This window comes from Pipistrellus kuhlii, unplaced genomic scaffold, assembly GCF_014108245.1.
Source record: "Pipistrellus kuhlii isolate mPipKuh1 unplaced genomic scaffold, mPipKuh1.p scaffold_m20_p_4, whole genome shotgun sequence".
NCBI lineage: Eukaryota > Metazoa > Chordata > Mammalia > Chiroptera > Vespertilionidae > Pipistrellus > Pipistrellus kuhlii.
Window position 1 is genome coordinate 1,491,513 of NW_023425540.1, and position 22,488 is coordinate 1,514,000.

Below are 22,488 nucleotides of genomic sequence, written 5' to 3' on the forward strand. Positions count from 1 at the left end.
GAAGGAATTAGAAATCGCCACATTTTTAGAAAATACATTTTATTGATTTTTAACAGAGAGGAAGGGAGAGAGAGAGAGAGCTAGAAACATCGATGAGAGAGAAACATCGGCCAGCTGCCTCTTGCACACCCCCTACCGGGGGATGTGCCCGCAACCAACATACATGCCCTTGACCGGAATCGAACCTGAACTTTCTGTCTGCATACCGACGCTCTACCACTGAGCCAAACCAGCTTCGGCGCCACATTTTTATTAAGATCGTTTGTAGTGGCTCCTGGTAGGTAGGTCCTTCTAAAATAAACAAGATTATGAAAAACATTGAGGCTTGAATCAATGTTTGTAAACACAAGTCCCAATTTGGGGCCATTTCTGTTATGTTTTTAAAATATTCTGGCATCAGTTATATTTTACCTCCTAACCACAGTCCCCCAGTTTGTTTTATACGTAAGGGGGTTAAGGTCTCGCTTCTTTCCTTTATTGACTGCCATTCCCCCTTTCCTGCTGAGTGTGCAGTTGCTGCCTCTCAGGATGGCGGGTTCCTGCCTGGGGAGGGGCTCTGGGCTGCTGTGCGTGTTGTCGTGTTGTTGTGTACCCCCATCTTATAAAGGACGCCTCAAGAAGTCAAATTACGGAGTCATTTATTAAAAGCTGGCGGCATGCAGGGGAGCAAGGCAGCCTCCAAACCCACAGCCCCGAACAGCAGCCACGTCTGGCTCTTCTGGGCAGGATATCACAGAGGTATGGATTACAGCTTTGGGTCTGGAATGAGGAACCTGGTTTGTGCAAAGCAGTTACAGAAGCAAAACTGAGCAAGCTAGTTATCTAAAGTATCTGCGAATCACTGAATCAACAGAAACACTTTATCTGGGACCACCGGGCGATTTAGAATAATTGTGCTGTCCAGATTCCGGGACCACCGAGTCAACCAAAACTCGTTATCTGTAGCTACTGAGGCAATTTAGGGTAAGTGAGCTGTCCTGGGTGCCAGAAGAATGTGCTTCAGTGACCAGTGAGATCGCAATCAATGGTCCGTTCAGACTACCATCCATGGGGTACTGGGAGAGCATACCTAAGTTCAGAAAACCAAAATAACTCCCTGTCGTTTTAGCAAACAAGTAAGTACAGAAGCCGATCAGCAGTTTCTGCCTGAGGTGCTTGCTGCCATCCCTCAGTTGTAGTCTGCAGGTTGAGGCCCGGAGACTTGGCTCCCTCAGCACCAGCCTGGCTGTCACCTGCTGGCTCCTGCGTTTGCTCTCAGCCGTGCTGTAGACATTGCCCCCGCCATGGGCTGGCCTTGGACGTCCCTGGCCAGGCTAAGGTCAATGTCATCTCCGGGGTCCTGTCTGAATGTATGATTCTGTATCTGGGATGCTCACCACGGCCCAGCACAGACGCGGGTGTCTGCCGGTCCTTGTCCCTGTCTCTTGCCCTGGGTCACTCCCTGGTACCTCCAGCCTCACCTCCACTGCCCCTGGCTGGGGGCACCCGCCTGGCCAAGCGCCCTCTGCCGTGGCCTCCCTAAGCTGGCACCCTCGGGCGGGGCCTCCCTAAGCGGGCACCCTCGGGCGGGGCCTCCCTAAGCTGGCACCCTCGGGCGGGGCCTCCCTAAGCTGGCACCCTCGGGCGGGGCCGGAAATGCCCTCCCTCCCCGCTGAGCTCTCCCGGGGCCAGCCCTCAGCTGAGCGCCCCCCCATGTGCCGGTCCCGGGGTGGCGCCTGGTGGGAGCCACGTGACCGTGTGTGCCACCGGCCTGGGCGCCCAGGGCCGGGCCCGCTCCATCCTTCCACCGCGGAGCCCACCGCGGCCGGCCTGGTCCGCACGGGGCTGGGCGGCCGGACCCGGCAGGAGCCGCTGGGCTCCAGCCGGAGAAGGTCGCTCCGGTCGGAAGCTCCGCGCCTGGAGGGGCGGCCCCGGCGCCGGCGGCGGGCAAAGGGCCCGTGGGAGCCGCCGCCGGCGCCGGGGCTCCGCTGGGCCTCCCTCCGCCCGCGAGCCCGGAGGTCCGGTCCGGCCCGGTCCGGTCCGGCACAGGCCGGCGGCGGGCCCGCGGGGCGCGGGGCGCGGGGCGCGGCGGTCCAGGATCCCCTCACCTGATGCCTCCCCTCCGCTCCCTCTGACTCCAATGAACTGAAGATAAGAACGGGGGCGGGGGCGCCCGCAGGTGGGGTCCGGAGCCGGCCAGCCCCTGCCTCTGCGCAGGCGCCTGCCCGCCGCCCGGCCCCGCCGCCCCCTGCGGCCCCCGCCCCCGGCCCCCGCCCCCGGTCCCTCCGCCCCCTGCGGCCCCCCGCCCCCGGCCCCGTCCCCGGCCCCCGCCCCCGGTCCCTCCGCCCCCTGCGGCCCCCGCCCCCGCCCCCGCCCCCGCCCCCGCCCCCGGCCCCCCCCCCCGCTCCGGTCCCCGCCCCTGCGCCCCCCCCCCCCGGCCCCCGCCCCCGGCCCCCCCCCCCGGCCCCCGCCCCCCCCCCCCCCCCGGCCCCCGCCCCCGGCCCCCGCCCCCGCCCCCGCCCCCGCCCCCGCCCCCGCCCCCGGCCCCGCCCCGGCCCCCGCCCCCGGTCCCCGCCCCCGCCCCCGGCCCCGCCCCCGGCCCCCGCCCCCGTCCCCGCCCCCGCCCCCGGCCCCCGCCCCCGCCCCCGCCCCCGGCCCCGGTCCCCGCCCCCGGTCCCCGCCCCCGGCCCCCGCCCCCGGCCCCCGCCCCCGGCCCCGGTCCCCGCCCCCGGCCCCCGCCCCCGGCCCCCGCCCCCGGCCCCCGCCCCCAACCCCCGGCCCCCGCCCCCGGCCCCCGCCCCCGGCCCCGGTCCCGCCCCCGGTCCCCGCCCCCGGCCCCCGCCCCCGGCCCCCGCCCCCAACCCCCGGTCCCCGCCCCCGGCCCCCGCCCCCGGTCCCCGCCCCCGCCCCCGGCCCCCGCCCCCGGCCCCCGCCCCCGGCCCCGGTCCCCGCCCCCGGTCCCCGCCCCCGGCCCCGCCCCCGGGCTCCGGGCGGACACGGCTCAGCCCCGCGGATCCGGGAGGGGCGGGGCGAGGGGCGGGGCGAGCGGGGCGCGTGCGCAGTGCGGCGGCTGTCAGTGCGCCTGCGCCGTGCGTGCGCCGGGCTCCGCCTCCGGTCGCCCCGCGGACCCGCGCCGGGCGGGATGGTGCGGCGCTGCCAGGTAAGGCCTCTCCGGGCGCCCGCTCGCCCCGACCCCCGCCCCCCGCCCTGCGGGCCCGGACCCCGGCCTCGAGGCCCTGCGCGGCCCAGGGCACCTCCCGCCCGGCGCCCTCCCTCCTCCCTAAGGGCACCCCTCCCTGTAGGCACCCTCCCTCTCCAGGGCGCCCTCCCTCCCTGTCAGCACCCTCCCTCCCTGTCGGCACCCTCCCTCTCCAGGGCGCCCTCCTCCCTGTCGGCACCCTCCCTCTCCAGGGCACCCCCTCCCTCCCTGTCAGCACCCTCCTCTCCAGGGCGCCCTCCTCCCTGTCGGCACCCTCCCTCTCCAGGGCACCCTCCCTCCCTGTCAGCACCCTCCCTCTCCAGGGCGCCCTCCTCCCTCCCTGTCAGCACCCTCCCTCTCCAGGGCACCCCCTCCCTCCCTGTCAGCACCCTCCTCTCCAGGGCGCCCTCCTCCCTGTCGGCACCCTCCCTCTCCAGGGCACCCCCTCCCTGTCAGCACCCTCCCTCTCCAGGGCACCCCCTCCCTGTCGGCACCCTCCCTCTCCAGGGCACCCCCTCCCTGTCAGCACCCTCCCTCTCCAGGGCACCCTCCCTCCCTAGGGGCGCCCTGACCTTCGCCCCGTCCTGGGTCCTTCCTGCTCTGGAGACAGGTTTCGCTTCAGGAGATCCGCCCCCAGGAACCCCCTCCCCTCCCCAGAGCCCGCCCCCCCTGGTTCCCACCGGCTGGTGTGGGTGCCGGTGTGGGTGCTGGGTGGGCGCTCACGCACCTAACCGGGCGGCCGCCCCGAAGGTCAGCACCGAGAACCCCCCTAGCGCGGCCTCAGCGTGTGCGACCGCTGGCGGCTGCAGCGGCGCACCGGGCAGGGGCAGGGGCAGGGGCGGGGGCAGGGGCAGGGGCGGGGGCGGGGGGTAGGGGGCGAGGGCGGGGGTGGGGGGCAGGGGCAGGGACAGGGGGTAGGTGAGGTGCAGGGGGCAGGGGCAGGGGGCAGGCGGCGGGGGCAGGGGGCAGGGGGCGGGGGCAGGGGCAGGGGGCAGGGGGCAGGGGCAGGGGCAGGGGGCAGGGGCAGGGGGCAGGGGGCAGGGGCAGGGGCAGGGACAGGGGGTAGGTGAGGTGCAGGGGCAGGGGCAGGGGACAGGGACAGGGCCAGGGGCAGGTGCCGGCGCCAGCGCTGGAACCTGCTCGGCCTGCACAGCAGCCCAGCCCGCTCCGCTCTGTGCCCTGTGACTGCGGTTGCATAACCAGCCGGGGGCCAGGCGCGGTGCCAGGCCAGGGCCGCCCCAAAGGCAGTCTCACCTCCAGGCCCCTCTGCCAGCTGCACCCGGACCCGGGTCACTGTTCACCTGTTCATAGAAGGTGCTAACCCGTCAGCGGGAGGCCGCCTCACGTCCCCTCTCTGAGGAGTCATTGTCTGGGTGCGGGCGGGGGCTCTTGGGCGTTTGCAGAGCTGACCAGCACCGGAAACGAGTGAGAATGGGCTGCACACACCAGCATCGTCAAAACGCACATACGCTGGGCGCTTTGAGGTTCCCTCACTTCCCAGTGTGTCCGTGACAGGAAGCTAGCACCTGTGCCAGCAAAGGGCCGTGGTCGCCACGGGAGCATCCTCTCCCTCGCAGGTCCAGGTGCTGTACTTTGCGAAGAGCGCCGAGATCACCGGGACCCGCGCCGAGACCGTCTCTGTGCCCCAGGAGATCCCGGCGGCGCAGCTGTGGGCTGAGCTGGAGACGCGGCATCCGGGGTAAAGGGTGGAGCTTTCTAGCAATCTAGAATGTGTGCGTGCGCACACGGTCGCAGTGAACATGGCTGTGTTTCTGGAACCCTCTGGGGAGGCCAACCCTCGTCCTCCCGCAGGCTCACCCAGAAGCGCAGTGAGCTGCGCCCTGACCGACAGGCTCCCGTTCGCTCTTGTGGTTTCATGGTAGCCAGCGTGCAGATGCTGCATTTTCACAGCGTGAGTGAGGTGGTCACACGTTCTGTTACAATGTGTGCTTGGGACGTTTACGTCTTCTGAGAAGTCAATAGAAATTTCTGAGGTTAAGATAAAAATGAGAGAGAGCAAACCCCAGGGCGGCTGAGTTTGCGTTTTGCAATAGCCGATGTCCTGTTTCTGCTGTTGTCCCTGCCTCACGTTCTTTTGGGGACAGAGTGTCAACGTGGCTTCCTAGAAGGTGATCAGGAGCATTAATGGTGGCACTTAGTCCATAGAGAGGTTCACCGTGTGAAGGATACTCCTCAACGCGTGTTCAAAAAACGACTTATTTTATTTTGTATCTTTTAAACTGTCTTAAAGTGCCCTGATAACCTCTGCCCACCCGACCTTTAACCTTTCACCTGCCGGGGACACCTGTCTTGGGGGGACTTCTGGGGTACACTAGCAGACTGTACCCTTAGAAGGCTCCTGGAATCAGGACATTTTTCTTTTTCCTTTCTTCCTTTGACCTGGTCTGAGTGTTACCTTCAGTCTCTTATCTTTTCGGTATTTCATTCTCTGAGACACACAGCAGCCAGTGAGAGCTGTTGGCAGTGACTGTGTTCTTGGTGGTGACTGAGAATTCTCTCCTGTGGATGCATCTTTTCTCTGCAGCATATAAGTTACTTTCATTAGTAACTCTGCAGGCGATGCTACAAAGTGATATTTATGTCTTATATGTCTTGTGTTTTCTCAGTCCTCACCAGAGGATATTTTTCTGTTGATTTTTAGAGAGAGTGGAAGGGAAAGGGAGAGACAGAGAGAGAGAAACATTGATGTGAGAGAGACACGACTGGCTGCCTCCCACCTGGGCCCCACCCAGGGTCAGGGATCAAGGTACTGAAACCGAGGTACGTTCCCTTGACTGGAATCGAACCTGCGACCCTTCAGCGTGCTGGCTGATGCTCTGTCCACTGAGCCACACTGACCAGGGCTTATGTCACCTAATTTCCATTGGAGACCTGGAGGCCTAGCACAGCTCTGACACTGCGCACTCCGCTTGCTCCCTCAGGCTGGCCGATGTCAGGAACCAGGTGATCCTGGCTGTGCGGCAGGAGTATGTCGAGCTCGGAGACCAGCTCCTCCTGCTTCGGGAAGGAGACGAAGTCGCCATCATCCCCCCCATCAGCGGAGGCTAGTGCTGAGGGCCCCGGGGGGCCTGCGCGGTGAGTGTTCCCTTCCGCAGGTGTCGCCTGTAGCAGACGGCGGGGACCCGCGCTCTGAGTGTTCGCGAGCTCGCTGTCCCGGCACAGCCCGTGTCGGTGCGGACGGACCTGACACCTCCCTGCCGGTCTGTCAGTCCTGTGCCGGCAGCTCCGTCATGTCACTCGGAGGTGCTGGTCCTCCTCTCTCAGCATGGCTTATTGGGGTTCTCCTGTGCGTCAGCACGGCCACGGAGGCCTGGGTATTTTTCACCACTTTGCCCCCCGCGGCATCAGGAAGGTTGAGAACCACGGCTTTTAGTGATCGTGTTCATGGTAAACTCCTTTTGGTACCATACTCGACTCATTCGGGGTATTTATAAAAAACACTGGTTGTTTGTTTTTTTAATTGCACGCTTACTGGTATCATTCAGATCGGATCCTCCGCCCAGCACCTCTGACGTAGGAGACGCGCCCGGACACGCAGCCTGTGGCCGGTCTGGCCTCTGCACACCGCCGAGGTTGTTACTGCTCTCTTCCAGGGCGGACGTCGGGGAGGAGGAACACAAAGACATCATCAAGTTCACGGCCGAGAAGCTGTCCGTGGAGGAGGTCTCGCAGCTGGTGACGTCCCCGCTCTGCGGAGCCGTGTCCCTGTTTGTGGGTGAGCCTGTCCCCTGCTTTCGCTGCCGGTCGGCAGTGTTTCCGTGCCGAGTGTCAGGGCGGATGTAAGACGCTGAGCCAAGGGGACCGGTGGGTCTCCAGCTTTGGCTTTGTGTTAGTGATCTTCAGGCGAGCAGGACAGACGCCCTGAGCAGAGAGAAGCCTGTGTGTTCCAAACATTCAGGGAGACGGTGATGGTGGGACCTCCGTGACAGCCCGGGGACGGAGCGTTCCTTCTCAGTGGCAAGTGTGCCGGAAGAGAACGGGTGCTGGTTTGTCACAGGAGAGTCTCCATCCGGCTGCCTCGTCAGCGCGTCTTCCTGTCTTACCTTTGGGACAGTCCTCTTGTTCTCACCGTGTTCATCTTTAGAATACTTCACAGTAATCGCTAGACAGATCTGTAGGCTACTGTCTGTTCCAAAACAGCCCCTTTTCTGCCCTGGTCGTCCATGCATCAGAACGTTGCCGGTTCAGTTCCAGGTCAGGCAGGGCACATGCCCGGGTTGCAGGCTCAATCCCCAGTAGGGGGCATGCAGGAGGCAGCCAAGCGATGTTTCCCTCTCACATGGGTTTTTCTTTTTCTCTCCCTCTCCCTTCCTCTCTAAAAAAAAGTCAGTAAAAATGTGCTTAAAAAATTAGAACCCTTTTTTACTGTGCAGTTTCTATTATAAGGAGAAGCCTTATTTTAATTGCCTTTTTCCCCTTCTTCTTAGGGACCACAAGGAATCACTTTGAAGGGAAAAAAGTCATGAGCTTGGAGTACGAAGCGTACGTTCCGATGGCGGAAAACGAAGTCCGGAGGATTTGCAGCGACCTGAGGCAAAGGTGGCCGGTCAGGCACATCGCGGTGTTCCACAGGCTCGGGTACGGCTCCCTCCATCGGTGCCGGCTCGCCTCCGTGCTGCTGCGGACCCTGCAGAGTCACAGGGTCCTGGCTCACGGGGAGAGACGCTGCGTGTTTCCTGGCAGCCTGCAGAGGCGCCTCCCAGCGCTGTTAAGGCTGCTGGTTCCGTTGTAACGTTTGGACAGTGCCAGGGCCCAGGTGGGCGAGTAATGCCGGCGTATGTTTCTCGGCATCTAGAAGGGCTCAGGAATCTGGAGAAGGCACTGTGTGTAAATTAGTCAAGAGTCCAGGGAGGAAACATAATTTTGGATGCATTTTGGGGAGCCAGAGAAGACTTAGCTAAAGAAACCAAGTCCTCCTCTCTCTCTCTCTCTCTCTCTCTCTCTCTCTCTCTCTCTCTCTCTCTCTCTCTCTCTCTCTCGACCCCTTGCTTTTTATTAACACAAATTGTCCTAGTCATATCAAAGGCCAAGGTTTAGTACACAGAGGCATTGTTGGATTGGGGGAACTGCCTGCGGCTGTTCAGGTGTTTGGCCAGCGGGAGGCAATAGCATGTAGATTGACATGCCCTCAGCTGTCTGGCAGCGAGCAGTCATCCATGCAGATGTTCAGGTGTGGGGAAATGCCCTCAGCCATTTCCAGCAGGCAGTCCTCAAGGTTCCATCAGCCTTTTGATGACATTTCTTGCATTTACGACATGCTGGAATGAGCTTCCGGCAGGCAGGACCCCTGAGCCCGGGCCGCACGGCTGTGCGGATGGGGGGCAGTCCCGGAGGCCGTTGGAGAACGGGCCTCCGTCCAGACTCTGTTTGTATGAAGAGAAGCAGCCCTGGGGCACATGCCTGTGGAGGACATCGGATCCGGGTGCCTTTGGTCGCTAAGAAGCCAGGGCCGCAGGCTCTGAGCGGGGCCCAGCAGCTGAGACGGGGTCGTCATGGCAGCGTGTTGCCGCCTCCTGCCCGGGGCTGCCCTCGGGCTGCGTGCTGCTGTGGGATGTTCACGTTCTCTGCTGCTCCGCCTGCGGTGCCTGTGGGTTTGGCTCCTCCGTAGAGAGGAGGCGGGTCAGTGCGGGGAGCGTCTCGGATTGTTGGCGGGCCGTGAGCCTGGAGCAGAGTCAGAGGAGGTGTCACGGGTCCTCCGTTCTGTTGCAGCCTGGTCCCTGTGGCCGAAGCCAGCGTCGTCATCGCCGTGTCCTCGGCCCACCGGGCTGCGTCCCTCGGAGCCGTGAGCTACGCCATCGACGCCCTGAAGGCCTCGGTGCCGGTGTGGAAGAAGGTACGGAGGGGCGCCGCTCTGCCTGTGGCGGTTTCTCCGGAATCCTAAGCAGACAGAGCACACGCAGCGTGCGCGCCCTGCCCTGGGTCTGCCCGACTCGCTCACTCCGGCGTCCTCAGCCCGGGAAGCCGGTGTTTGCGCAAAACCAGAGGCTGCGCACGGAATTCCTGCAAGGGGATCGGCCCCGCCCGCCGCCTCCGCCCTCACAGTCCCCGCTTCGTCCAGAAAACATCACCCTTTTATTATATAGGCTCCTTTCTCCAGGGTTTGTTAACCATGAAAAACATACGCCCCCAGAATGCTCGGCACGGAGTGTGAGACGGGACTCCTCGGTTAGGGTCCCTGCGCCAGGGCGTCCCCTGTGCAGATGGGAGCGTGCGGCTGCCGCGCAGGTGCCCGGCACCGAGTTCCTCAAGGCGCCAGACCTCCCGGCTCCCTCCTTCAGAGAGAGGAGAGGGAGCACTGCCTCCGGGGAGCGCCGGGGCGTGGGTGTGACGGTGTGAATGGGAGACGCACGGCTGTCCGTCGGCCCAGCCCCGCGGTGAGCCGGTGGAGAGCGGTGGCGGCCGTGGCAGCGGCTGGTCTGTGCTGTGGGCAGCCGGCAGCGAGGTGGCGCTGAGCAGAGCGGGGGTGTGTGGGGGGAGCAGCAGCCAGGGCCGGGGACCAGGCGGGGCCCTCAGTGGACCTGACCCGCCGTGGGATGTGGGACCGGGCTTTCCGAATGGAGATGGCAGCCTGTTAGCGGGGAAACAGAGGATGGACGTGGCAGGGGACAGTGACCGCAGCAGGGGCCGTGTGGTGTGTGCTCTGAGCCAGGCCTGTGTCCACGGAGCGGGGAGAATCCTGAGGAGGGAGCGAGGGCCCCCCCAGTGAGGGCCCCCCACTGTGAGGACACCCCACCGCGAGGGCACCCCACCGGGAGGGCACCCCACAGCAAGGGCCCCCCACCACGAGGACACCCCACCGTGATCACAAGCCTGGCAGGGAGGGTCAGCCCGCCAGCTGCCGGTGAGCGGCGGTGGGACAGGGTCCAGGTGTCCGGGGGACAGTGAATTTGGGGTTCTGGCTGGGGAGTAAGGAGGGAGGGTTCCAGGGTGGGGGGGGGGGGGGCGCGAGGCGCCCGCAGCCTGTGCTTGGAGGTCCTCGGAGACGCAGCGGTGGGTGGGCGGGCGCTGTCCCTGTCAGAGCCGCTGCGGTCACTGTCCCCGGTGGCCTCTGCCCATGGCCGGCGCAGGGCGGCTGTGGGAGCAGAGGTGTGCGGGGAGAGGAACCTGCTCAGAACTCAGATCGCAGGCCCCTCTGCCTGCCCCCGGGGGTCCGGCCCTGTTCTGCCCCTCGTCCCCGTGAAGGCTCCTGTCCACGCTCCCCTCCGGTTGGCGTCCTGTGTGCAGGGACATGTTCATGCATGTCTCTGCTCTCCGTGCCGTATGCGAACGCCATGTGGTCGCTGAGAGGGGAGCAGATGTAAATGGTGATCCTGAGTCCCTGCCGTGGTTCTGTTTTTTAGGAGATCTATGAAGAATCGTCATCTTGGAAGAGAAACAAAGAATGCTTCTGGGCACCCGGCAATTAAGTCACCCACGTGGGTGAGGTGCTCACGCCTGTCCTGGGACCACAGTTTGGTTTTCCTTCTCCAGAACTCAGGAGAGTTTGGGGTGAGGCCTTACACTGGAGCCAGAGAGAGGGACAGCCTTTAGGGGAAACGGAAGAATCATTTAAATGCGAGGAAAGATGTCCGCGGTAGACAAATGAACCCGTGACTGATGATTGTAATGATTGTAACTGGATTCACGACTCTGTCTCAGGGAAACCCCCCCCAGCCAGGGCACCGCTATGGTGCCGGCAGAATGGGAGGGCGCAGGAAGTCATTGTCCGACAGTCCTGATATATTTTCAGAATTTATATATTTAAAAAGTAAACCCAATAAACACATGATTAAAAACGTCTATGAGGAGCATTTTTCTGTGTGTTAACATTCAGTTCTTCTAAGACATAAAATATGTATTTCATACTATGATGGTTTCTAGGATTTCAGAATCTATCATCTCACTATCACTTACTAGATTTTATAAGTTCTTCGTATTGAATCCGTATACAAATCAGCATAAAGTTGCTGTAAAACCAGGGTAATTGACTGTCAACAAGGTTAAAATTTGACCCACAGCCAGCTGGTGTGCCTCAGTGGTTGAGCATCGACCAGGAGGTCACAGTTCAGTTCCTGGTCAGGGCCTATGCCTGGGCTGTGGGCTCGATCCACAGTAGGGGGTGTGCAGGAGGCAGCTGATCCATGATTCTCTCTCATCGTTGATGTTTCTATCGCTCCCTCTCCCTTCCTGTCTGAAATCAGTAAAATAAAAATGAAATTTGATCCACAGGCAACGAAGAAGGAGAATTGCATGGTTATTAAAGCACTTCAGCTAGCATCCCTTTTGGCTGCTTACGCAGCCTCCCCATTGGTGAGGTCATTAATGAACAGCCTCCCCATTGGTGAGGTCATTAATATTATTTGTTACATCTAGTGAAACATTTTAACATAAGGAATCCACCTTTCCTACCAACCTTGACTGCCTGCTTGGTGCCAGGCACCCAGCTGGTGATCCCTGTCCCTGACCCTCACACACAGGGAGGGTCTGTCTGGTGATCCCTGTCCCTGACCCTCACACACGGGGAAGGTCTGTCTGGTGATCCCTGTCCCTGACCCTCACACACGGGGAAGGTCTGTCTGGTGGTACCTGCCCCCACCCTCACACACGGGGAAGGTCTGTCTGGTGGTACCTGCCCCCACCCTCACACACGGGGAAGGTCTGTCTGGTGGTACCTGCCCCCACCCTCACACACGGGGAAGGTCTGTCTGGTGGTACCTGCCCCCACCCTCACACACGGGGAAGGTCTGTCTGGTGGTACCTGTCCCTGACCCTCACACACGGGGAAGGTCTGTCTGGTGGTACCTGCCCCCACCCTCACACACGGGGAAGGTCTGTCTGGTGGTACCTGCCCCCACCCTCACACACGGGGAAGGTCTGTCTGGTGGTACCTGCCCCCCACCCTCACACACGGGGAAGGTCTGTCTGGTGGTACCTGCCCCGACCCTCACACACAGGGAGGGTCTGTCTGGTGGTACCTGTCCCTGACCCTCACACACGGGGAAGGTCTGTCTGGTGATCCCTGTCCCTGACCCTCACACACGGGGAAGGTCTGTCTGGTGGTCCCTGTCCCTGACCCTCACACACGGGGAAGGTCTGTCTGGTGGTACCTGCCCCCACCCTCACACACGGGGAGGGTCTTCCTGCCGCCTCTTCCTGGGCCAAAAGGAGCCACGCTGCCGTCAGGAATCCCCGTAAGCCAGGCTCCTCCTCTCCCCCCCCCCCCCCCCCAAGTCCATCCAGAGGAACTGGGCTGAAGGACCCTGAAGGCAGACACACCCTCCCGACCACTCCCTGACGGCCTGGTCTCTGCCTTGCCCTCTCCATTCCTGCTCCCTCTTCCTCCCACTAAATGTGAGCCCTTAGGAAGAAGAAGACAGTTCTGTTCATTCTGAAAGCACATTAGTATGGAGGCATGGGCCCACCGTAGATATTCCCAGGGTTTGTACCCCAAAAGTTACTATGTTTATGTACTAGAGGCCGATGCATAAAATTCGTGCAAGAGTAGGCTTTCCTCCCCTGGCTGCTGGCACCGGCTGCCTTCACAGCTCAACCTCATCTGGAAGGTCGCCCGGAAGGATGTCTGGGCTAATTAGCATATTGTGCTTTTATTATTATTGAAGATTTCCCTAATGAGTGGAATCTAAAATACAGACTTATGGAGACAGAAAACAAACTCGTGTTTACCTAGGGGAAGGGGGGCCGGGGGTGGATGAAATAAGTGAAAGGATTAATATGTGCAGATTCCAGTTATAAAATAAACGCTGTGCGGATGTAACATACCACAGAGGGTTATACCCAATGACACTGTAAGGCCTTCATATGGCCACAGATGGTGCTGGGCAGAAATGGTTTGTGTGCTGTTGTTAAGCAGTTCCCCCAGCAGGGGGCAGTAGATCCTGGGCTATAGTCAAAGCAACTTGAGTGAGATTTTATCGTATTTTGCATAGAACCCAGAAGTGCAATTTGTTTAGTAGCCTTTTATTTAATTGTTTATTTTTTTTTTTAAGTAAGTTAGGTTGGAGTGGGCCTGTGATGAAAATTAGTCCCTGGTTTTGTGTTAGATGGTTTTCCATCTTTAATTGGAATCTCAGTTTAGAATATTAAAGGGTTGTAATAGAATGAGGGAGTTTTTAAAAATGCTATTGTAGTAACATCCTCAGCTGAGGATTAACTAAATACATTTTTAAAAATCAATAAAGACATATCCTCAGGAGAAGATCAGAAATATTAATAATAAAAACAAGCAAAATCTGTAAAGCCCGAATGGCCAATGAACATGGGGAAAAGTGCTCGGTCCCACCAGGAATGGGGGAAGTCAGTTAAACACAGGTGTTACCACACACAGCCGAATGGCCGGAATTAACAACTGACATCGCCAAGGCAGAGGCGGCTAGGGACTCCCAAACCGCTGATGGGTTGAAACTGGAGCAGCAGCTCTGAGAAAAAGAAAAAGAAAGAAAAGAATGCTCTCTCTCCAGAGTCGTGTTAATGCCCGGTGCTCACCAGACACACTTGGTGCACATGTGTGTTCATGCATGCATGTGTGCATGTGTCTGTGTGTGTGTGTGTGCGTGTGTGCGCGCGCCCTCTGAGCTGGTTTCCCAGAACTGGGGGATGGGAGGCATGAGGTCACCTGATGCGGAGCACTGGGCGCCGCTGTGAGTGGCAGCACCTGGGAGGGAACATGCCGTCCGTCTGTCTGTCGGCCAGTCCGTGAGCCTGAGGCGCCTCTGGGCTTATGGTTTCAGCACATTCACATCAGCGTGTTCAGTCCTTAAACACGAAAATACTCGAACCCTCCTGCTCGCTGCCGAGTGAGGAAACAGCTGCACGGACTGCGGAGCAGCAGGTGCCGGCTCTCCCCACTCCATTCCACAGGGCCCTCAGCTCAGCTGTGCGTCCTGCCGGCCCAGGGAGTGAGCGCATCTCACTGAGCTGGCGCCCTGGGCCCAGAGCTCCGGGGCACCTGTGGTCTGACTGTGGGCGGGCTCAGGGCCTGCGGGCAGAGGGCCTAATAGCTCAATGGCACCTGCAGTCTGACTGTGGGCGGGCTCAGCGCCTGCGGGCCGAGGGCCTAATAGCTCAATGGCACCTGCGGTCTGACTGTGGGCGGGCTCAGCGCCTGCGGGCCGAGGGCCTAATAGGAAGCCACCTGTGGTCTGACTGTGGGCAGCTCAGGGCCTGCGGGCAGAGGGCCTAATAGGATGCCACCTGTGGTCTGACTGTGGGCAGCTCAGGGCCTGCGGGCCGAGGAGCAGAGCGCCGGTCCCCAGTCCAAGAGGCCCCAGGAGGCTGCTCACCGGCAGTGGCGGGAGGCAGGGGACAGCCCTCCGGCAGAGTGGAGGGGAGTGAGTGCATCAGACCAGCAGGAGACACTGGAGCGTAAACCCGAACCCCCGCAGGAGCTCTGCCGTCTGAGGGACTGCCATTCATGGGCCACGCGGTGCACATGGGCTGCGGCCACAGGGCACCTTCTGCTTCGCACTGTGGCCGGAGCAGGCCCCGAGGAGACACTGCGGACACTCGTGGGACCTGCCTCTCAAGCCAGGAGCACCACAGCTTTACGCACAGACACACACATACACATCCGTAGCTTTGGTCAGGAGGAAAGACAGAACCAGTTAATCAAGAACAATACACGTGCTACATCATAGTGCCATTAGCCTCACATGGAAAGAAAAGTACCCACAGCAACCTGCCTCCTTCAAAAACACACAATTATAACCTGACTGTGCAACATACACACTTCCAGTTCGACTTTCTCTGCCACAATACAGCCCTTCACGTCTACATTTATGAAACGGACACTTTGACGTGGCATCTTCTAAGCCCTACACCATGTTTCATCTCAAAATGAAAGTGTGGCTGAATAGGAATACAAAACTTCTTCTGAAGCAAGGTTTTTCCTTTTATAAAAATGTATTTTATTGATTTCAGAGGGAGAGAGAGAAACATCGATGAGAGAGAATTGTGACTGGCTGCCTCCGGCATGCCCCACACGGGGGATGGAGCCCGCAACCGATGGAACCGGGACCTCCTGGCTCACACTGCAGGCTCCTTTCATTCCTTGGATGGATATCCGCCTTTGCTTACAGGCGCGTGAGGAGTGCTCCTCTGTAAGCTCAGCTCTGCCTCAGCCTCCGATCTGACCGCAGAGGCTGTCTGCAGGCGGGTGCTGTGCGGGCTCTCCATCAGGGTGCCGGGTCCCGGAGCCCCAGAGGCTGGAGGCAGCCCGGTGATCACCCATAGGGGCTCCCGCCTCCGCAGCCAGAGGCCCCAGGAGCTGCGGGCCCCACAGGCACAGGACGGCCCCCGAGTCCCCTGGCCCCAAGCGCCCGCAGCACCCAGGCCGACCCCGCCTACGGTACACGGAGCGCTCCTCGGCGCTGGAGCCCATGCCCTTCGCGGAAAGACGCAGGCAGGCCACTGCCTCGCTCGCCCAGCTCCCCGCCTGCTGCCGGCAGCTCCAGGCCTGGTGCGGAGGCAGGAGGCGGGCACGGCCCTTCACACAGCACCCCGAGGAGCTCCTGTGTCTCTGCAGAGTCACGTGGTCCGTCCCATCCTTCACCACCTCATGGCCACTCTCCCCCATGCTGTTTCTCAATAAAACTTTATTGGGCTCCGGCACGTCTCACTGGAGAACACCAGCCATTTTTTTGCTGTTAACCTGACACTTTATGGTTGTTTTTTCTTCTTCGTTTGGTCAAATACAAAGTAAATCACTGGCCTATGTGCCTGGCCCTGGCTGCCACGGCTGGGAGGGAGGAGGGCAGGGGGACCAGGCCAGGAGGCAGCCAGACACACACGGCGGATCCCTGTCCTCCCAGACTTCTCACAGTCAGAGCCTTGGAGGACTGGCTGTTTGTGTTATAAAAGCCCAGGCCCTGGGCTTTTATTTATTATTATTTTTATATATCGGTTTCAGAGAGGAAGAGAGAGGGAGAGAAACATCAGTGATGGAGAGAATCACGGATCGGCCGCCTCCTGCACGCCCCCTACTGGGGATCGAGCCCACAGCCCCGGCCTGTGTCCTGACCCGGAAGGGAACGGTGACCTCCTGGTTCCCAGGTCGCTACTCACCCCTGGCCACTGGCAGGGCAGGTCCCGGCTTCTAAAACCCAGAGCGTCCATCACAGCTGGGCTCCAGGCCTGCTGTTGGCGGCCGTGGGGCTCGGCGGCAGCTCCCGGCGGCAGCTCCCATGGCATCGCCCAGGGTTCCCGGCCCTCCCCCCGCCCAGCCCGCCCTTCGAGGCCCTGTGGGCCAGGGAGGAGAGGGTGCAGGAGGAAAAGGCAGTAGGTCCTCCGGGATCCTGTTGCCAGCACAGAAAACGGGGGTCCGGGGCCTCAGTCCATCCGACAGGTGGCGGCCTCAGGAGCCGGGGCCTGAGACTCAGCGTGGAAGGGGCCTCCGGTGAGTGATTGCGGGGTCGGTCCCGGGACGGACCAGCCCGAAGACGCCTGCTGCCTGGGGACGCCCAGGGTCCGCGCCGGCTCCCAGGTTCCTGGGATGGCGTCTGCTCGGCCTTGTCTGACACCCTGGAGCTCCGAGGGTTAGAGATCCGCTCGGCAGGGCGCTGCCTCCGTGGACAGCAGGTGGGAGACGTGTGCACAGCGGCGACTGCGGCCGCACAGGGACCAGGCTCCGGGCTCCAGGGGGCTCGGCTCCCTGGGCCAGACCGGGCTCCGTGCAGAGGCGAGAAGGTGCCTAGCACGAGGCTCATCTTTAAAGCGTCCCACGGTCCCTGCAGCAGCCAGGCGGCCGCTGTGGACTGAGGGACGGGAACTCGTCTCCGACGTGGCGGCCCGCAGGCAGGTGGTGCCCAGTGCGGCCCGGCGGCCTGTGCTTCGGCCTCCAGACGCGCTCACCGGGATGGACCCGCCGGCAGGAGGCGGACAGCCACCGCGGGGCCCCGTCAGGCCAGCGCAGGAGAGGGCGAGCCGGCCCCGGACACCAGCCAGGGCCCCTCGCCTGTAAACACGATTCTCACAGAAAACTGGCAGCTTCTGGCGAGAGGGGAAGACCCGCCGTTTTCCCCGAGTCCTGTCTTCACCAAACTCGTCACTTCTTTTAAAAAGCGTCACTGCACACCGGACCCCTCCCATAAAACCCTGAGGAAGGCTGTTCTGTGGGAGACGCCATGTCTGTAGGCATGTCCCCTCTGACACGGCACACGGCACACGGCGCTGGGCCCAGCCAGCGTGGACACGGTCCACATAAACACGTCTTTCCCATAAACCTTTACACCCCCCACCCCACAATCCTCACTTCCTTTTTCCAAACCGACCTGCAGTTTTCTTGAAATAAAATATGAGACCAGTGCACCTAAGACTCTGTAAACGCCGGGTCTGAAAGCAAACCCTCGGCCACGGCAGACGCTGGTGGGAGGCGGCCTGGCCCACGGGTCCGGCCTGGCCCACGGGTCCGGCCTGGCCCACGGGGTCCGGCCTGGCCCACAGGGTCCGGCCTGGCCCACGGGTCCGGCCTGGCCCACGGGTCCAGCTGACGCTCAGCTGTTGAGCTCCATGGTCTCGTCCGCTTCGTCTGGATTCTTCATCATTTTCTCATATTTCCTCTTGAAGAAGCCGAGCTGTGGGGTGACGGTGTGAAACGTTATGTCGATGGCTTGGTGCGCGTGGGGCCTCGGCCCCCTGGCTTCCCTGGGAGCCGTGCAGGGGAGCCGCGGGCATGAGGAGGGGTGTGTGGCCTGGGACCGATGGGTATGGGCCGTCAGGAGGACGCTGGGCCCAGGGAGCCGGGCTCCGTTTGTCTGCCGCTGACTGGGACATGAGGGTGGGTGAGGGAGGGTGGGAGGGCAGGCTAGGGACAGGACGAGGAGGGAAGATCCTCCGGCTGTTTGCCAGAACCGCCTTTGCCTGGCCTGGCACGCCCTTGCTCTGCGAGGGAGGGGCCGGGCCGGGAGGTGGATGCTGGACAGGACGCTCACTGCCAGGCCCCGGGGCTTACCTTCCAGAGCACGGCCACCAGCGCCAGGAGCAGGAGGAGGCCGGCGACGGCGCTCCCCACGATCACGCCGGTGGGCACCTCCGCTTTCTCGTGGGGCTTCGTGATGGTGACGGGAATCTGCCAACGTGAACACAGGCCGAGGGAGGGACCCCCTGAGCAGCGTCTCACACGTTCCAGGCCCCTGCTTACCCACAGGGCACGTCCACTCATTATCTGGATTCCAAACGTTATGCCGGATGCTACCTAATCTTTATTCGGATTCAAGCACTGTTTTCATAGACACGACAGAGTGATGGCCGCCTCTGTTCTGATCGGTGAGGCTCAGAGAAAAGCAAGGGGAAGGTCTCCTACAGGGTCACTGAAACTGCTCCTTCAAATTTCAATTAATGCATCCATTTCATACAGCTTTATACACACACATACACACACGGCACACACACACAATCACACACACACACACACACACACACACACTCACACACTTATACACACACACTCACACACACACACTCACACACTTATACACACACACTCACACACACACACACTCACACACTTATACACACACTCACACACTCATACACACACTATACACACACTCACACACACACTCACATACACACTCACATACACACCATAACACACACAACACACACACACACACACACACACTCATACACACTCAGACACTCAGACACACACACCACACACACACTCATACACACACAACACACACATTCACACAACACACACCACACATACACACACACCACACACACACTCATATACACACACACACCACACACACACACAAGACACACACACACACTCACACACACACACACACACACACACCCCACACACACACACCACACACACACACAAGACACACACACTCACACACACACACACACACACCCCACACACACATACACACACACCACACACACACACTCACACACACACACACACACACACACACACACACCACAACACATACAAAACCAAAACTTCTGCAAAGGGCCAGGCACTGGCTGAACACTCCATGTTTCTAAAATGAACTTTAAAAACTACCCCCAGGCCCCTCCTCCCCCTCTTCCCCCCAAATGCCGAGCTGAGGTCCCAGCCTAGGACCCAGCCCTGTGAGGCTGAGAGGACGTTCCTGGGGTTCTACTTCGGATTTCCCACGCTCCGCCTGGCCACAGGAGGGGGCGGTCCCTGGGGGAGGGCGCACACGGTCCACACACAGAATGCACTTTTCTGGGACAAGCATGAGAGGCCGAGGTCACGGCCGCGGCGCTGCAGCGGGCACAGGTGCAGCGGGCACAGGTGCAGCGGGCCCAGGTGCAGCGGGCCCAGGTGCAGCCGGCACAGGTGCAGCGGGCACAGGTATAGCCGGCACAGGTGCAGCGGGCACAGGTATAGCCGGCACAGGTGCAGCGGGCACAGGTGCAGCGGGCACAGGTGCAGCGGGCACAGGTGCAGCAGGCACAGGTGCAGCGGGCACAGGTGCAGCGGGCACAGGTGCAGCGGGCACAGGTGCAGCGGGCACAGGTGCAGCGGGCACAGGTGCAGCCGGCACAGGTGCAGCGGGCACAGGTGCAGCGGGCACAGGTGCAGCCGGCACAGGTGCAGCCGGCACAGGTGCAGCCGGCACAGGTGCAGCGGGCACAGGTGCAGCCGGCACAGGTGCAGCCGGCACAGGTGCAGCAGGCACAGGTACAGCCGGCACAGGTACAGCCGGCACAGGTGCAGCGGGCACAGGTACAGCCGGCACAGGTGCAGCCGGCACAGGTGCAGCCGGCACAGGTGCAGCGGGCACAGGTGCAGCCGGCACAGGTGCAGCCGGCACAGGTGGCACCTCTCCCAGCGTGGCTCCGGGGCAGCGCCTGCCGCTCCGCCAGCCGCCTGGGCTTCCCAAAGCACGTGCTCCACGGAACCCTTTCCGCCCACCGGCGCCTCTGAGTGTCCGGCCGTCCGGCCTGAGGATCAGACATGCACAGAGGGGCAGCGTCCGGCCTGAGGAGCACCACAGACGGGCAGCCCCCGGTACACGCCTGTTCCCGCACGCGGCCCTTCTCTTCGAAGTGCTCCGGTGGCTGAGCCGGAGAGCGGGTGTCCGCGGAGCCTCACTTCCCCGGCCTGGCCCGGCCCCGAGACGGCCGAGCAGGCGGCGCCCTGGGCTGCACCCTCGTGGGGTCACCGTGCGGGACCCCGGGTTCCGGAGTCCGGTGAGCTCCCCCCACCCCCCGCTCTCAGGCTCCGAGGGCCGCCGGCCCCACCCGGCCGGGAGGGCGCTCACCGTGACCGTGCTCTCCGGGATCACAAAGACCTGCGGGTTGTAGGTGTCGACCTCGGCGGAGGCCGTGAGCTGCACCGTCTGGAAGGCCGCCTGCAGGGCGAGAAGAGGAGATGGTGCATCCCGGCAGGAGGACACCACAGAGCGTGGCCTTGGTCGCTCATCAGCCTCAGAGCGTGACATTCTGAAGACCCCAGACACTCGGTGTCCCGCCCACCCACGTGCCCGGACTCCCACGGGGGTGGCGCTGACCAGCCCGTCACCGCGGATACTCACGGCGGCGAAGGTGCCGTTCCAGATGCGCGTGGACACGTTCAGGAAGTACTCGGCCCGCACCTGCAGGTCCCGCAGCCAGCAGGTGACGTTCCCGCAGACGGCGGTCCCGCAGTTCTTCAGCCGCGGGGGGGGGAGAGGGTGAGTGCGGGCTTTCCGAGGAACGGCCCACGCCACAGCCACACACGCCACAGCCACACACGCCACAGCCACACACGCCACAGCCACACACGCCACAGCCACCGACGTCACAGCCACACACGCCACGGCCACACACGCCACAGCCACACACGCCACAGCCACAGACGCCACAGCCACACACGCCACGGCCACACACGCCACGGCCACACACGCCACGGCCACACACGCCACGGCCACACACGCCACAGCCACACACGCCACGGCCACAGACGCCACGGCCACAGACGCCACAGCCACAGACACCACAGCCACAGACACCACAGCCACACATGCCACAGCCACACACGCCACAGCCACACACGCCACGGCCACACACGCCACGGCCACACACGCCACGGCCACACACGCCACGGCCACACACGCCACGGCCACACGCCACGGCCACACACGCCACGGCCACACACGCCACAGCCACACACGCCACAGCCACACACGCCACAGCCACAGACGCCACAGCCACAGAGGCCACGGCCACACACGCCACGGCCACACACGCCACGGCCACACACGCCACGGCCACACACGCCACGGCCACACACGCCACAGCCACACACGCCACAGCCACACACGCCACAGCCACACACGCCACAGCCACAGACGCCACAGCCACAGAGGCCACGGCCACACACGCCACGGCCACACACGCCACGGCCACACACGCCACGGCCACACACGCCACAGCCACACACGCCACGGCCACACATGTCACAGACGCCACAGCCACACATGCCACAGCCACACACGCCACAGCCACAGACGCCACAGCCACACACGCCACAGCCACAGACGTCACAGCCACAGCCACACACGCCACAGCCACACACGCCACAGCCACACACGCCACAGCCACAGACGCCACAGCCACAGAGGCCACGGCCACACACGCCACGGCCACACACGCCACGGCCACACACGCCACAGCCACACACGCCACGGCCACACACGCCACGGCCACACACGCCACAGCCACACACGCCACGGCCACACACGCCACAGCCACACACGCCACGGCCACACACGCCACGGCCACACACGCCACGGCCACACACGCCACGGCCACACACGCCACGGCCACACACGCCACGGCCACACATGCCACAGCCACACACGCCACGGCCACAGATTTCAGGCACAGGGGGATCTATGACACTCAGTGAGGTTGTGGGGAAGGGGAGATGCTTCATTTCCGGGAGACTCTAGCAGGAAATCCCGAGGGAACTGCCCCGCCTTCCTCACCAGGTCCTTGAGGTGCCGGAAGTCCTGGCTCTTGAAGGACACAGAAGCCGGCGTCTGTCCGATCTTCAGCGGGTCCACATCGGCCTGGCAGCTGATGTCGCCGGCCTGCAGGGGGCAGCGCGTCAGGCAGGGAGGCCTGCAGCCTCTTAGGCATCCCGCTGTCACACGTCGGGCTGGGTGGGGGCAGGCCGGCCTCGCTGCCCCCTGGGCCCGCTTCTCAGCCTCGCTAACCTCACCCTGAGAGCAAACGGGCCTGCGGGACTGGGCGGGGCTGCTGGGCCCAGAGCCCACTGGGGAGGAGACAAATTCCCAACGACAGGCTGAGTGGCCTGGCCG

At 62.2% G+C, this 22,488-nt stretch overlaps 2 protein-coding genes and 1 long non-coding RNA gene across 3 annotated transcripts in view; 1 reads left to right on the forward strand and 2 right to left on the reverse strand.

Annotated features, from left to right (window-relative positions):
• Nucleotides 1-196: 196 nt before the first annotated feature.
• Nucleotides 197-15,117, reverse strand: LOC118703291. The gene is made up of 4 exons (XR_004982976.1): nucleotides 14,993-15,117; nucleotides 14,643-14,649; nucleotides 5,499-5,500; nucleotides 197-233 (listed from the first exon to the last, which is right to left on the reverse strand). It is a non-coding gene; the product is annotated as an uncharacterized LOC118703291 (long non-coding RNA).
• On the forward strand, nucleotides 4,756-10,989 carry MOCS2 (molybdenum cofactor synthesis 2). Its single transcript, XM_036410123.2, has 6 exons — nucleotides 4,756-4,877; nucleotides 6,121-6,274; nucleotides 6,793-6,914; nucleotides 7,627-7,777; nucleotides 8,909-9,032; nucleotides 10,540-10,989. The coding sequence occupies exons 2-6, from the start codon at nucleotides 6,168-6,170 to the stop codon at nucleotides 10,603-10,605; spliced, it is 570 nt and encodes a 189-aa protein (XP_036266016.1). The 5' UTR covers nucleotides 4,756-4,877; nucleotides 6,121-6,167; the 3' UTR covers nucleotides 10,606-10,989.
• A 2,380-nt stretch (nucleotides 15,118-17,497) lies between the features above and the next one.
• ITGA2 (integrin subunit alpha 2) overlaps nucleotides 17,498-22,488 on the reverse strand; it is a 64,636-nt gene continuing 59,645 nt past the window's right edge. Inside the window, exons 28-33 of the mRNA XM_036409570.2 lie at nucleotides 22,153-22,257; nucleotides 20,719-20,832; nucleotides 20,446-20,535; nucleotides 18,144-18,260; nucleotides 17,680-17,766; nucleotides 17,498-17,587 (exon numbers count right to left, since the gene is read on the reverse strand). Of these exons, the coding sequence (XP_036265463.2) occupies nucleotides 17,686-17,766; nucleotides 18,144-18,260; nucleotides 20,446-20,535; nucleotides 20,719-20,832; nucleotides 22,153-22,257 (507 nt within the window). The 3' untranslated portion in view covers nucleotides 17,498-17,587; nucleotides 17,680-17,685. The remainder of the gene's footprint in view (nucleotides 17,588-17,679; nucleotides 17,767-18,143; nucleotides 18,261-20,445; nucleotides 20,536-20,718; nucleotides 20,833-22,152; nucleotides 22,258-22,488) is intronic.